Source organism: Oncorhynchus clarkii, chromosome 28, assembly GCF_045791955.1.
Source record: "Oncorhynchus clarkii lewisi isolate Uvic-CL-2024 chromosome 28, UVic_Ocla_1.0, whole genome shotgun sequence".
Taxonomy (NCBI): Eukaryota; Metazoa; Chordata; class Actinopteri; order Salmoniformes; family Salmonidae; genus Oncorhynchus; species Oncorhynchus clarkii.
In genome coordinates this window covers 37,618,092-37,635,227 of record NC_092174.1, presented here as the reverse complement: position 1 = coordinate 37,635,227, position 17,136 = coordinate 37,618,092, and the positions used below count along the sequence as shown (strand labels likewise).

Sequence of the window (17,136 nt, the reverse complement as noted above, 5' to 3'; positions counted from 1 at the left end):
GTAGATTTATACCTGTAGGATACTGTAGAACAGTAGATTTATACCTGTAGGATACTGTAGAACAGTAGATTTATACCTGTAGGATACTGTAGAACAGTAGATTTATACCTGTAGGATACTGTAGAACAGTAGATTTATACCTGTAGAACAGTAGATTTATACCTGTAGGATACTGTAGAACAGTAGATTTATACCTGTAGAACAGTAGATTTATACCTGTAGGATACTGTAGAACAGTAGATTTATACCTGTAGGATACTGTAGAACAGTAGATTTATACCTGTAGGATACTGTAGAACAGTAGATTTATACCTGTAGAACAGTAGATTTATACCTGTAGGATACTGTAGAACAGTAGATTTATACCTGTAGAACAGTAGATTTATACCTGTAGGGTACTGTAGAACAGTAGATTTATACCTGTAGGATACTGTAGAACAGTAGATGTATACCTGTAGGATACTGTAGAACAGTAGATTTATACCTGTAGGATACTGTAGAACAGTAGATTTATACCTATAGAACAGTAGATTTATACCTGTAGGATACTGTAGAACAGTAGATTTATACCTGTAGAACAGTAGATTTATACCTGTAGGGTACTGTAGAACAGTAGATTTATACCTGTAGAACAGTAGATTTATACCTGTAGAACAGTAGATTTATACCTGTAGGATACTGTAGAACAGTAGATTTATACCTATAGGATACTGTAGAACAGTAGATTTATACCTGTAGAACAGTAGATTAATACCTGTAGGATACTGTAGAACAGTAGATTTATACCTGTAGGATACTGTAGAACAGTAGATTTATACCTGTAGAACAGTAGATTTATACCTGTAGGATACTGTAGAACAGTAGATTTATACCTGTAGGATACTGTAGAACAGTAGATTTATACCTGTAGAACAGTAGATTTATACCTGTAGGATACTGTAGAACAGTAGATTTATACCTGTAGGATACTGTAGAACAGTAGATTTATACCTGTAGGATACTGTAGAACAGTAGATTTATACCTGTGGGATACTGTAGAACAGTAGATTTATACCTATAAGATACTGTAGAACAGTAGATTTATACCTGTAGAACAGTAGATTTATACCTGTAGGATACTGTAGAACAGTAGATTTATACCTGTAGAACAGTAGATTTATACCTGTAGGATACTGTAGAACAGTAGATTTATACCTGTAGGATACTGTAGAACAGTAGATTTATACCTGTAGGATACTGTAGAACAGTAGATTTATACCTGTAGAACAGTAGATTTATACCTATAAGATACTGTAGAACAGTAGATGTATACCTGTAGGATACTGTAGAACAGTAGATTTATACCTGTAGAACAGTAGATTTATACCTGTAGGATACTGTAGAACAGTAGATTTATACCTGTAGAACAGTAGATTTATACCTGTAGGATACTGTAGAACAGTAGATTTATACCTATAGGATACTGTAGAACAGTAGATTTATACCTGTAGGATACTGTAGAACAGTAGATTTATACCTATAAGATACTGTAGAACAGTAGATTTATACCTATAGGATACTGTAGAACAGTAGATTTATACCTGTAGAACAGTAGATTTATACCTGTAGGATACTGTAGAACAGTAGATTTATACCTGTAGAACAGTAGATTTATACCTGTAGGATACTGTAGAACAGTAGATTTATACCTGTAGAACAGTAGATTTATACCTGTAGGATACTGTAGAACAGTAGATTTATACCTGTAGAACAGTAGATTTATACCTGTAGAACAGTAGATTTATACCTGTAGAACAGTATATTTATACCTGTAGGATACTGTAGAACAGTAGATTTATACCTGTAGAACAGTAGATTTATACCTGTAGGATACTGTAGAACAGTAGATTTATACCTATAGGATACTGTAGAACAGTAGATTTATACCTGTAGAACAGTAGATTTATACCTGTAGGATACTGTAGAACAGTAGATTTATACCTGTAGAACAGTAGATTTATACCTGTAGGATACTGTAGAACAGTAGATTTATACCTGTAGAACAGTAGATTTATACCTGTAGGATACTGTAGAACAGTAGATTTATACCTGTAGAACAGTAGATTTATACCTGTAGAACAGTAGATTTATACCTGTAGAACAGTAGATTTATACCTGTAGGATACTGTAGAACAGTAGATTTATACCTGTAGAACAGTTGAGTTATACCTGTAGGATACTGTAGAACAGTTGATTTATACCTGTAGGATACTGTAGAACAGTAGATTTATACCTGTAGGATACTGTAGAACAGTAGATTTATACCTGTAGGATACTGTAGAACAGTAGATTTATACCTGTAGGATACTGTAGAACAGTAGATTTATACCTGTAGGATACTGTAGAACAGTAGATTTATACCTGTAGGATACTGTAGAACAGTAGATTTATACCTGTAGAACAGTAGATTTATACCTGTAGGATACTGTAGAACAGTAGATTTATACCTGTAGAACAGTAGATTTATACCTGTAGGATACTGTAGAACAGTAGATTTATACCTGTAGAACAGTAGATTTATACCTGTAGGATACTGTAGAACAGTAGATTTATACCTGTATTATACTGTAGAACAGTAGATTTATACCTGTAGAACAGTAGATTTATACCTGTAGGATACTGTAGAACAGTAGATTTATACCTGTAGAACAGTAGATTTATACCTATAAGATACTGTAGAACAGTAGATTTATACCTGTAGGATACTGTAGAACAGTAGATTTATACCTGTAGGATACTGTAGAACAGTAGATTTATACCTGTAGAACAGTAGATTTATACCTGTAGGATACTGTAGAACAGTAGATTTATACCTGTAGGATACTGTAGAACAGTAGATTTATACCTGTAGGATACTGTAGAACAGTAGATTTATACCTGTAGAACAGTAGATTTATACCTGTAGAACAGTAGATTTATACCTGTAGGATACTGTAGAACAGTAGATTTATACCTGTAGAACAATAGATTTATACCTGTAGAACAGTAGATTTATACCTGTAGGATACTGTAGTACAGTAGATTTATACCTGTAGGATACTGTAGAACAGTAGATTTATACCTGTAGAACAGTAGATTTATACCTATAAGATACTGTAGAACAGTAGATGTATACCTGTAGGATACTGTAGAACAGTAGATTTATACCTGTAGAACAGTAGATTTATACCTGTAGGATACTGTAGAACAGTAGATTTATACCTGTAGAACAGTAGATTTATACCTGTAGGATACTGTAGAACAGTAGATTTATACCTATAGGATACTGTAGAACAGTAGATTTATACCTGTAGGATACTGTAGAACAGTAGATTTATACCTATAAGATACTGTAGAACAGTAGATTTATACCTATAGGATACTGTAGAACAGTAGATTTATACCTGTAGAACAGTAGATTTATACCTGTAGGATACTGTAGAACAGTAGATTTATACCTGTAGAACAGTAGATTTATACCTGTAGGATACTGTAGAACAGTAGATTTATACCTGTAGGATACTGTAGAACAGTAGATTTATACCTGTAGGATACTGTAGAACAGTAGATTTATACCTGTAGAACAGTAGATTTATACCTGTAGGATACTGTAGAACAGTAGATTTATACCTGTAGAACAGTAGATTTATACCTGTAGGATACTGTAGAACAGTAGATTTATACCTGTAGGATACTGTAGAACAGTAGATTTATACCTGTAGGATACTGTAGAACAGTAGATTTATACCTGTAGGATACTGTAGAACAGTAGATTTATACCTGTAGAACAGTAGATTTATACCTGTAGGATACTGTAGAACAGTAGATTTATACCTGTAGAACAGTAGATTTATACCTGTAGGATACTGTAGAACAGTAGATTTATACCTGTAGAACAGTAGATTTATACCTGTAGGATACTGTAGAACAGTAGATTTATACCTGTAGGATACTGTAGAACAGTAGATTTATACCTGTAGGATACTGTAGAACAGTAGATTTATACCTGTAGAACAGTAGATTTATACCTGTAGAACAGTAGATTTATACCTGTAGGATACTGTAGAACAGTAGATTTATACCTGTAGAACAATAGATTTATACCTGTAGAACAGTAGATTTATACCTGTAGGATACTGTAGTACAGTAGATTTATACCTGTAGGATACTGTAGAACAGTAGATTTATACCTGTAGAACAGTAGATTTATACCTATAAGATACTGTAGAACAGTAGATGTATACCTGTAGGATACTGTAGAACAGTAGATTTATACCTGTAGAACAGTAGATTTATACCTGTAGGATACTGTAGAACAGTAGATTTATACCTGTAGAACAGTAGATTTATACCTGTAGGATACTGTAGAACAGTAGATTTATACCTATAGGATACTGTAGAACAGTAGATTTATACCTGTAGGATACTGTAGAACAGTAGATTTATACCTATAAGATACTGTAGAACAGTAGATTTATACCTATAGGATACTGTAGAACAGTAGATTTATACCTGTAGAACAGTAGATTTATACCTGTAGGATACTGTAGAACAGTAGATTTATACCTGTAGAACAGTAGATTTATACCTGTAGGATACTGTAGAACAGTAGATTTATACCTGTAGGATACTGTAGAACAGTAGATTTATACCTGTAGGATACTGTAGAACAGTAGATTTATACCTGTAGAACAGTAGATTTATACCTGTAGGATACTGTAGAACAGTAGATTTATACCTGTAGAACAGTAGATTTATACCTGTAGGATACTGTAGAACAGTAGATTTATACCTGTAGGATACTGTAGAACAGTAGATTTATACCTGTAGGATACTGTAGAACAGTAGATTTATACCTGTAGGATACTGTAGAACAGTAGATTTATACCTGTAGAACAGTAGATTTATACCTGTAGGATACTGTAGAACAGTAGATTTATACCTGTAGAACAGTAGATTTATACCTGTAGGATACTGTAGAACAGTAGATTTATACCTGTAGGATACTGTAGAACAGTAGATTTATACCTGTAGGATACTGTAGAACAGTAGATTTATACCTGTAGAACAGTAGATTTATACCTGTAGGATACTGTAGAACAGTAGATTTATACCTGTAGAACAGTAGATTTATACCTGTAGGGTACTGTAGAACAGTAGATTTATACCTGTAGGATACTGTAGAACAGTAGATGTATACCTGTAGGATACTGTAGAACAGTAGATTTATACCTGTAGGATACTGTAGAACAGTAGATTTATACCTATAGAACAGTAGATTTATACCTGTAGGATACTGTAGAACAGTAGATTTATACCTGTAGAACAGTAGATTTATACCTGTAGGGTACTGTAGAACAGTAGATTTATACCTGTAGAACAGTAGATTTATACCTGTAGAACAGTAGATTTATACCTGTAGGATACTGTAGAACAGTAGATTTATACCTATAGGATACTGTAGAACAGTAGATTTATACCTGTAGAACAGTAGATTAATACCTGTAGGATACTGTAGAACAGTAGATTTATACCTGTAGGATACTGTAGAACAGTAGATTTATACCTGTAGAACAGTAGATTTATACCTGTAGGATACTGTAGAACAGTAGATTTATACCTGTAGGATACTGTAGAACAGTAGATTTATACCTGTAGAACAGTAGATTTATACCTGTAGGATACTGTAGAACAGTAGATTTATACCTGTAGGATACTGTAGAACAGTAGATTTATACCTGTAGGATACTGTAGAACAGTAGATTTATACCTGTGGGATACTGTAGAACAGTAGATTTATACCTATAAGATACTGTAGAACAGTAGATTTATACCTGTAGAACAGTAGATTTATACCTGTAGGATACTGTAGAACAGTAGATTTATACCTGTAGAACAGTAGATTTATACCTGTAGGATACTGTAGAACAGTAGATTTATACCTGTAGGATACTGTAGAACAGTAGATTTATACCTGTAGGATACTGTAGAACAGTAGATTTATACCTGTAGAACAGTAGATTTATACCTATAAGATACTGTAGAACAGTAGATGTATACCTGTAGGATACTGTAGAACAGTAGATTTATACCTGTAGAACAGTAGATTTATACCTGTAGGATACTGTAGAACAGTAGATTTATACCTGTAGAACAGTAGATTTATACCTGTAGGATACTGTAGAACAGTAGATTTATACCTATAGGATACTGTAGAACAGTAGATTTATACCTGTAGGATACTGTAGAACAGTAGATTTATACCTATAAGATACTGTAGAACAGTAGATTTATACCTATAGGATACTGTAGAACAGTAGATTTATACCTGTAGAACAGTAGATTTATACCTGTAGGATACTGTAGAACAGTAGATTTATACCTGTAGAACAGTAGATTTATACCTGTAGGATACTGTAGAACAGTAGATTTATACCTGTAGGATACTGTAGAACAGTAGATTTATACCTGTAGGATACTGTAGAACAGTAGATTTATACCTGTAGAACAGTAGATTTATACCTGTAGGATACTGTAGAACAGTAGATTTATACCTGTAGAACAGTAGATTTATACCTGTAGGATACTGTAGAACAGTAGATTTATACCTGTAGGATACTGTAGAACAGTAGATTTATACCTGTAGGATACTGTAGAACAGTAGATTTATACCTGTAGGATACTGTAGAACAGTAGATTTATACCTGTAGAACAGTAGATTTATACCTGTAGGATACTGTAGAACAGTAGATTTATACCTGTAGAACAGTAGATTTACACCTGTAGGATACTGTAGAACAGTAGATTTATACCTGTAGGATACTGTAGAACAGTAGATTTATACCTGTAGGATACTGTAGAACAGTAGATTTATACCTGTAGAACAGTAGATTTATACCTGTAGGATACTGTAGAACAGTAGATTTATACCTGTAGAACAGTAGATTTATACCTGTAGGGTACTGTAGAACAGTAGATTTATACCTGTAGGATACTGTAGAACAGTAGATGTATACCTGTAGGATACTGTAGAACAGTAGATTTATACCTGTAGGATACTGTAGAACAGTAGATTTATACCTATAGAACAGTAGATTTATACCTGTAGGATACTGTAGAACAGTAGATTTATACCTGTAGAACAGTAGATTTATACCTGTAGGGTACTGTAGAACAGTAGATTTATACCTGTAGAACAGTAGATTTATACCTGTAGAACAGTAGATTTATACCTGTAGGATACTGTAGAACAGTAGATTTATACCTATAGGATACTGTAGAACAGTAGATTTATACCTGTAGAACAGTAGATTAATACCTGTAGGATACTGTAGAACAGTAGATTTATACCTGTAGGATACTGTAGAACAGTAGATTTATACCTGTAGAACAGTAGATTTATACCTGTAGGATACTGTAGAACAGTAGATTTATACCTGTAGGATACTGTAGAACAGTAGATTTATACCTGTAGAACAGTAGATTTATACCTGTAGGATACTGTAGAACAGTAGATTTATACCTGTAGGATACTGTAGAACAGTAGATTTATACCTGTAGGATACTGTAGAACAGTAGATTTATACCTGTGGGATACTGTAGAACAGTAGATTTATACCTATAAGATACTGTAGAACAGTAGATTTATACCTGTAGAACAGTAGATTTATACCTGTAGGATACTGTAGAACAGTAGATTTATACCTGTAGAACAGAACAGTAGATTTATACCTGTAGGATACTGTAGAACAGTAGATTTATACCTGTAGGATACTGTAGAACAGTAGATTTATACCTGTAGGATACTGTAGAACAGTAGATTTATACCTGTAGGATACTGTAGAACAGTAGATTTATACCTGTAGGATACTGTAGAACAGTAGATTTATACCTGTAGAACAGTAGATTTATACCTGTAGGATACTGTAGAACAGTAGATTTATACCTGTAGGATACTGTAGAACAGTAGATTTATACCTGTAGGATACTGTAGAACAGTAGATTTATACCTGTAGAACAGTAGATTTATACCTGTAGGATACTGTAGAACAGTAGATTTATACCTGTAGAACAGTAGATTTATACCTGTAGGATACTGTAGAACAGTAGATTTATACCTGTAGGATACTGTAGAACAGTAGATTTATACCTGTAGGATACTGTAGAACAGTAGATTTATACCTGTAGGATACTGTAGAACAGTAGATTTATACCTGTAGAACAGTAGATTTATACCTGTAGGATACTGTAGAACAGTAGATTTATACCTGTAGAACAGTAGATTTATACCTGTAGGATACTGTAGAACAGTAGATTTATACCTGTAGAACAGTAGATTTATACCTGTAGGGTACTGTAGAACAGTAGATTTATACCTGTAGAACAGTAGATTTATACCTGTAGAACAGTAGATTTATACCTGTAGGATACTGTAGAACAGTAGATTTATACCTATAGGATACTGTAGAACAGTAGATTTATACCTGTAGAACAGTAGATTAATACCTGTAGGATACTGTAGAACAGTAGATTTATACCTGTAGGATACTGTAGAACAGTAGATTTATACCTGTAGAACAGTAGATTTATACCTGTAGGATACTGTAGAACAGTAGATTTATACCTGTAGGATACTGTAGAACAGTAGATTTATACCTGTAGAACAGTAGATTTATACCTGTAGGATACTGTAGAACAGTAGATTTATACCTGTAGGATACTGTAGAACAGTAGATTTATACCTGTAGGATACTGTAGAACAGTAGATTTATACCTGTAGGATACTGTAGAACAGTAGATTTATACCTGTAGAACAGTAGATTTATACCTGTAGGACTTTGTAGAACAGTAGATTTATACCTGTAGAACAGTAGATTTATACCTATAGGATACTGTAGAACAGTAGATTTATACCTGTAGGATACTGTAGAACAGTAGATTTATACCTGTAGAACAGTAGATTTATACCTGTAGGATACTGTAGAACAGTAGATTTATACCTGTAGAACAGTAGATTTATACCTATAAGATACTGTAGAACAGTAGATTTATACCTGTAGGATACTGTAGAACAGTAGATTTATACCTGTAGGATACTGTAGAACAGTAGATTTATACCTGTAGAACAGTAGATTTATACCTGTAGGATACTGTAGAACAGTAGATTTATACCTGTAGGATACTGTAGAACAGTAGATTTATACCTGTAGGATACTGTAGAACAGTAGATTTATACCTGTAGAACAGTAGATTTATACCTGTAGAACAGTAGATTTATACCTGTAGGATACTGTAGAACAGTAGATTTATACCTGTAGAACAATAGATTTATACCTGTAGAACAGTAGATTTATACCTGTAGGATACTGTAGTACAGTAGATTTATACCTGTAGGATACTGTAGAACAGTAGATTTATACCTGTAGAACAGTAGATTTATACCTATAAGATACTGTAGAACAGTAGATGTATACCTGTAGGATACTGTAGAACAGTAGATTTATACCTGTAGAACAGTAGATTTATACCTGTAGGATACTGTAGAACAGTAGATTTATACCTGTAGAACAGTAGATTTATACCTGTAGGATACTGTAGAACAGTAGATTTATACCTATAGGATACTGTAGAACAGTAGATTTATACCTGTAGGATACTGTAGAACAGTAGATTTATACCTATAAGATACTGTAGAACAGTAGATTTATACCTATAGGATACTGTAGAACAGTAGATTTATACCTGTAGAACAGTAGATTTATACCTGTAGGATACTGTAGAACAGTAGATTTATACCTGTAGAACAGTAGATTTATACCTGTAGGATACTGTAGAACAGTAGATTTATACCTGTAGGATACTGTAGAACAGTAGATTTATACCTGTAGGATACTGTAGAACAGTAGATTTATACCTGTAGAACAGTAGATTTATACCTGTAGGATACTGTAGAACAGTAGATTTATACCTGTAGAACAGTAGATTTATACCTGTAGGATACTGTAGAACAGTAGATTTATACCTGTAGGATACTGTAGAACAGTAGATTTATACCTGTAGGATACTGTAGAACAGTAGATTTATACCTGTAGGATACTGTAGAACAGTAGATTTATACCTGTAGAACAGTAGATTTATACCTGTAGGATACTGTAGAACAGTAGATTTATACCTGTAGAACAGTAGATTTATACCTGTAGGATACTGTAGAACAGTAGATTTATACCTGTAGGATACTGTAGAACAGTAGATTTATACCTGTAGGATACTGTAGAACAGTAGATTTATACCTGTAGAACAGTAGATTTATACCTGTAGGATACTGTAGAACAGTAGATTTATACCTGTAGAACAGTAGATTTATACCTGTAGGGTACTGTAGAACAGTAGATTTATACCTGTAGGATACTGTAGAACAGTAGATGTATACCTGTAGGATACTGTAGAACAGTAGATTTATACCTGTAGGATACTGTAGAACAGTAGATTTATACCTATAGAACAGTAGATTTATACCTGTAGGATACTGTAGAACAGTAGATTTATACCTGTAGAACAGTAGATTTATACCTGTAGGGTACTGTAGAACAGTAGATTTATACCTGTAGAACAGTAGATTTATACCTGTAGAACAGTAGATTTATACCTGTAGGATACTGTAGAACAGTAGATTTATACCTATAGGATACTGTAGAACAGTAGATTTATACCTGTAGAACAGTAGATTAATACCTGTAGGATACTGTAGAACAGTAGATTTATACCTGTAGGATACTGTAGAACAGTAGATTTATACCTGTAGAACAGTAGATTTATACCTGTAGGATACTGTAGAACAGTAGATTTATACCTGTAGGATACTGTAGAACAGTAGATTTATACCTGTAGAACAGTAGATTTATACCTGTAGGATACTGTAGAACAGTAGATTTATACCTGTAGGATACTGTAGAACAGTAGATTTATACCTGTAGGATACTGTAGAACAGTAGATTTATACCTGTGGGATACTGTAGAACAGTAGATTTATACCTATAAGATACTGTAGAACAGTAGATTTATACCTGTAGAACAGTAGATTTATACCTGTAGGATACTGTAGAACAGTAGATTTATACCTGTAGAACAGTAGATTTATACCTGTAGGATACTGTAGAACAGTAGATTTATACCTGTAGGATACTGTAGAACAGTAGATTTATACCTGTAGGATACTGTAGAACAGTAGATTTATACCTGTAGGATACTGTAGAACAGTAGATTTATACCTGTAGGATACTGTAGAACAGTAGATTTATACCTGTAGAACAGTAGATTTATACCTGTAGGATACTGTAGAACAGTAGATTTATACCTGTAGGATACTGTAGAACAGTAGATTTATACCTGTAGGATACTGTAGAACAGTAGATTTATACCTGTAGAACAGTAGATTTATACCTGTAGGATACTGTAGAACAGTAGATTTATACCTGTAGAACAGTAGATTTATACCTGTAGGATACTGTAGAACAGTAGATTTATACCTGTAGGATACTGTAGAACAGTAGATTTATACCTGTAGGATACTGTAGAACAGTAGATTTATACCTGTAGGATACTGTAGAACAGTAGATTTATACCTGTAGAACAGTAGATTTATACCTGTAGGATACTGTAGAACAGTAGATTTATACCTGTAGAACAGTAGATTTATACCTGTAGGATACTGTAGAACAGTAGATTTATACCTGTAGAACAGTAGATTTATACCTGTAGGGTACTGTAGAACAGTAGATTTATACCTGTAGAACAGTAGATTTATACCTGTAGAACAGTAGATTTATACCTGTAGGATACTGTAGAACAGTAGATTTATACCTATAGGATACTGTAGAACAGTAGATTTATACCTGTAGAACAGTAGATTAATACCTGTAGGATACTGTAGAACAGTAGATTTATACCTGTAGGATACTGTAGAACAGTAGATTTATACCTGTAGAACAGTAGATTTATACCTGTAGGATACTGTAGAACAGTAGATTTATACCTGTAGGATACTGTAGAACAGTAGATTTATACCTGTAGAACAGTAGATTTATACCTGTAGGATACTGTAGAACAGTAGATTTATACCTGTAGGATACTGTAGAACAGTAGATTTATACCTGTAGGATACTGTAGAACAGTAGATTTATACCTGTAGGATACTGTAGAACAGTAGATTTATACCTGTAGAACAGTAGATTTATACCTGTAGGACTTTGTAGAACAGTAGATTTATACCTGTAGAACAGTAGATTTATACCTATAGGATACTGTAGAACAGTAGATTTATAGCTGTAGGATACTGTAGAACAGTAGATTTATACCTGTAGAACAGTAGATTTATACCTGTAGAACAGTAGATTTATACCTGTAGGATACTGTAGAACAGTAGATTTATACCTGTAGAACAGTAGATTTATACCTGTAGGATACTGTAGAACAGTAGATTTATACCTGTAGGATACTGTAGAACAGTAGATTTATACCTGTAGAACAGTAGATTTATACCTGTAGAACAGTAGATTTATACCTGTAGGATACTGTAGAACAGTAGATTTATACCTGTAGAACAGTAGATTTATACCTGTAGAACAGTAGATGTATACCTGTAGGATACTGTAGAACAGTAGATTTATACCTGTAGAACAGTAGATTTATACCTGTAGGATACTGTAGAACAGTAGATTTATACCTGTAGGATACTGTAGAACAGTTGATTTATACCTGTAGGATACTGTAGAACAGTAGATTTATACCTATAGAACAGTAGATTTATACCTGTAGAACAGTAGATTTATACCTGTAGGATACTGTAGAACAGTAGATTTATACCTGTAGAACAGTAGATTTATACCTGTAGGATACTGTAGAACAGTAGATTTATACCTGTAGAACAGTAGATTTATACCTGTAGGATACTGTAGAACAGTAGATTTATACCTATAGGATACTGTAGAACAGTAGATTTATACCTGTAGAACAGTAGATTTATACCTGTAGGATACTGTAGAACAGTAGATTTATACCTGTAGGATACTGTAGAACAGTAGATTTATACCTGTAGAACAGTAGATTTATACCTGTAGGATACTGTAGAACAGTAGATTTATACCTGTAGAACAGTAGATTTATACCTGTAGGATACTGTAGAACAGTAGATTTATACCTGTAGAACAGTAGATTTATACCTATAAGATACTGTAGAACAGTAGATTTATACCTGTAGGATACTGTAGAACAGTAGATTTATACCTGTAGGATACTGTAGAACAGTAGATTTATACCTGTAGAACAGTAGATTTATACCTATAAGATACTGTAGAACAGTAGATTTATACCTGTAGGATACTGTAGAACAGTAGATTGATCTGGTGCTAATGGTTCATGTAGATCAATGTGTCAATCAATGAACAGTAAGACCTAGGTGTAGTTACAGTGGATGTGTAGCCTGTTTGCCTGACTGTTTTTTCATTCAATAACGATACAGCATCTATGCCGTACAGGACAATGTCAAGTAACCTAGTAATGATGGCATCGTAGCCTAGTAAAGAGGGCATCGTAGCCTAGTAAAGATGGCATCGTAGCCTAGTAAAGATGGCATCGTAGCCTAGTAAAGAGGGCATCGTAGCCTAGTAAAGATGGCATCGTATCCTAGTAAAGATGGCATCGTATCCTTGTAAAGATGGCATCGTATCCTAGTAAAGATGGCATCGTAGCCTAGTAAAGATGGCATCGTAGCCTAGTGAAGATGGCATCGTAGCCTAGTTAAGAGGGCATCGTAGCCTAGTAAAGATGGCATCGTAGCTTAGTAAAGATGGCATCGTAGCTTAGTGAAGATGGCATCGTAGCCTAGTAAAGATGGCATCGTAGCCTAGTGAAGATGGCATCATATCCTAGTAAAGATGGTATTGTAGCCTAGTATAGATGGCATCGTATCCTAGTAAAGATGGTATTGTAGCCTAGTAAAGATGGCATCGTATCCTAGTATAGATGGCATCGTATCCTAGTAAAGATGGCATCGTAGCCTAGTGAAGATGGCATCGTAGCCTAGTGAAGAGGGCATCGTATCCTAGTAAAGATGGCATCGTAGCCTAATAAAGAGGGCATCATAGCCTAGTAAGGATGGCATCATAGCCTAGTAAAGATGGTATTGGTCGATCCGTCAATGTCTCTACAAACTACTGTGTGTGTGTGTGTGTGTGTGTGTGTGTGTGTGTGTGTGTGTGTGTGTGTGTGTGTATGTGCGTGCGTGCGTGTGTGTGTGTGTGTGTGCGTGTGTGTGTGTGTGTGTGTGCGTGCGTGCATGTGTCTGTGTGTCTGTGACAGTGCATCTGTGCGTGACAAAGAGTGCTTGTGTACATTTGAGTGTGAGGAGCCTTTATATACATCCATACGTCCCTCTCCTTACTCTGATTCCATACATTAACTGTCACTGACCGTTATCTCTCCGTGTTGTTGTTGCCATGGCTGCAGGCGCGCTACAGGAGGGAGTATGCCCAGCAGAGGGCAGCTCCATCACTCCCCATGGTGGACAATCTGTTGAAGGACAACACAGACGGCTGTGCCCTGGCCGCACTCCTTCACTTCTACTGCACAACGTCCATCAGACTGGAAGGTACCGTACAGGAGGATTATTCTATCACTTCATACCTGTAGCCTTCTCTAGTTGGTCTGCTTTACAGTAACGTAACTCAGAATGGAAAGTACAGTAGGCTGTCGTTACACAAGTGTTTGACCAGATGAGCATAGGTGAAGTTGGGCCAGAATCACAGAAATTAGTTATATTAGAAAATATGGCATTCAATCACAGCAAACAATATATTTGCTGGACAGTATGATAGCTATAAGGTGACAGTATGCATCCAACAGCTGTTGAAGTATTAGAGAGGGACTGTTTAGGAACAGAATTACCTCAGGGCTCAAGAAAATGATTACTTGTAAATGAAAAAGATACCAGTAGCAGTAGTATCAATAGTACCAGTAGCATCAATAGCTACATTGTTTCAACCATTAGACTCACAGACAACTGAAGAGGGAATTTCCCCACGGTATGACCTTTCCCCTGACCCTGCCATTACACAACCACATGTGTTTTTCCCGTTTGAAAATCACAACATTTATTTAAAATAGAAAAATAATTTACAGCCAACTGTTGTGTCCAAGTATTCAGATAACAGCTGTAAAGGGATTCCAAATGGACTCGTTGCATTTATGAATTAAAATCATTGATGTTGTCAAAGTACCATCAACAGCAATATTGTTTTTTTCATTAGACATGCAGACAACAGTGACAGTGACCCCTGACCTTGAAATTCCTGTCAGCTGACAGGAACCTCCCTTATCACCATGATCTCAGTCTTACAGAGAATAGCTAACACACAGAGAAGAGAGAAGAGAGAGAATAGCTAACACACACAGAAGAGAGAAGAGAGAGAATAGCTAACACACACAGAGAGAGAGAATAGCTAACACACAGAGAGAGAGAGAATAGCTAACACACACAGAGAGAAGAGAGAATAGCTAACACACACAGAGAGAAGAGAGAGAATAGCTAACAGACACACAGAGAGAAGAGAGAGACTAGCTAACAGACACACAGAGAGAAGAGAGAGTATAGCTAACAGACACACACAGAGAAGAGAGAGTATAGCTAACACACACACACACACAGAGAAAAGAGAGTATAGCTAACACACACACAGAGAGAAGAGAGAGTATAGCTAACACACACACAGAGAGAAGAGAGAGTATAGCTAACACACACACAGAGAGAAGGGAGAGTATAGCTAACACACACACAGAGAGAAGAGAGAGTATAGCTAACACACACACACAGAGAATAGAGAGTATAGCTAACACACACACAGAGAGAAGAGAGAGTATAGCTAACACACACACAGAGAGAAGAGAGAGTATAGCTAACACACACACAGAGAGAAGAGAGAGAATAGCTAACACACACACAGAGAGAAGAAAGAGAATAGCTCACACACACACACACACAGAGAAGAGAGAGTATAGCTAACACACACACAGAGAGAAGAGAGAGTATAGCTAACACACACACAGAGAGAAGAGAGAGTATAGCTAACACACACAGAGAAAAGAGAGAGTATAGCTAACACACACACAGAGAGAAGAGAGAGTATAGCTAACACACACACAGAGAGAAGAGAGTATAGCTAACACACACACAGAGAGAAGAGAGAGAATAGCTAACACACACACAGAGAGAAGAGAGAGAATAGCTCACACACACACACACACACAGAGAAGAGAGAGAATAGCTAACACACACACAGAGAGAAGAGAGAGAATAGCTTCCCTCCATCCTGCCCAGTAGATATGATCCAGAATGATTCCATTGGAAAGAAGATTAGCCCCTAGTGATGAAGTCAATGTGTACAATTTGGCCAACAACGTCAAAGAGTCCATGAGGTTCAGGTTTATGCAATAATAATGGTGTCATTTGGGGATGAACAATTAAACCTGAGTGAAATACATATCATGAGAGATAGCGTAGGAGAGAGAGAGGGGAGCAGAGACATGAGAGAGTGGGGAGGAAGAGACAGAGAGAGATGGAGAAACATGAGAGAGTGGGGAGGAAGAGACAGAGAGAGATGGAGAGAAAGTTAGAGAGAGAGGGGGCAATGAAAGATATGAGGGAAAGAGAGAGAGAGGGTGGATAGTTTTTGTATTTAACCTTTATTTAACTAGGCGAGTCAGTTAAGAACAAATTCTTATTTACAATGACGGCCTACCGGGGAACAGTGGGTTAACTGCCTTGTTCAGGGGAACAGTGGGTTAACTGCCTTGTTGAGGGGAACAGTGGGTTAACTGCCTTGTTCAGGGGAACAGTGGGTTAACTGCCTTGTTCAGGGGAACAGTGGGTTAACTGCCTTGTTCAGGGGAACAGTGGGTTAACTGCCTTGTTCAGGGGAACAGTGGGTTAACTGCCTTGTTCAGGGGAACAGTGGGTTAACTGCCTTGTTCAGGGGAACAGTGGGTTAACTGCCTTGTTCAGGGGAACAGTGGGTTAACTGCCTTGTTCAGGGGAACAGTGGGTTAACTACCTTGTTCAGGGGAACA

General features: G+C 35.7%; 1 protein-coding gene across 1 annotated transcript in view; it reads left to right on the top strand.

Moving 5' to 3' along the window:
* Positions 1-17,136, top strand: part of LOC139386942 (calmodulin-regulated spectrin-associated protein 2-like) — a 136,774-nt gene that overhangs the window by 96,668 nt on the left and 22,970 nt on the right. The window contains exon 5 of the mRNA XM_071132845.1: positions 14,521-14,662. Coding sequence (XP_070988946.1) covers positions 14,521-14,662 — 142 coding nt within the window. The remainder of the gene's footprint in view (positions 1-14,520; positions 14,663-17,136) is intronic.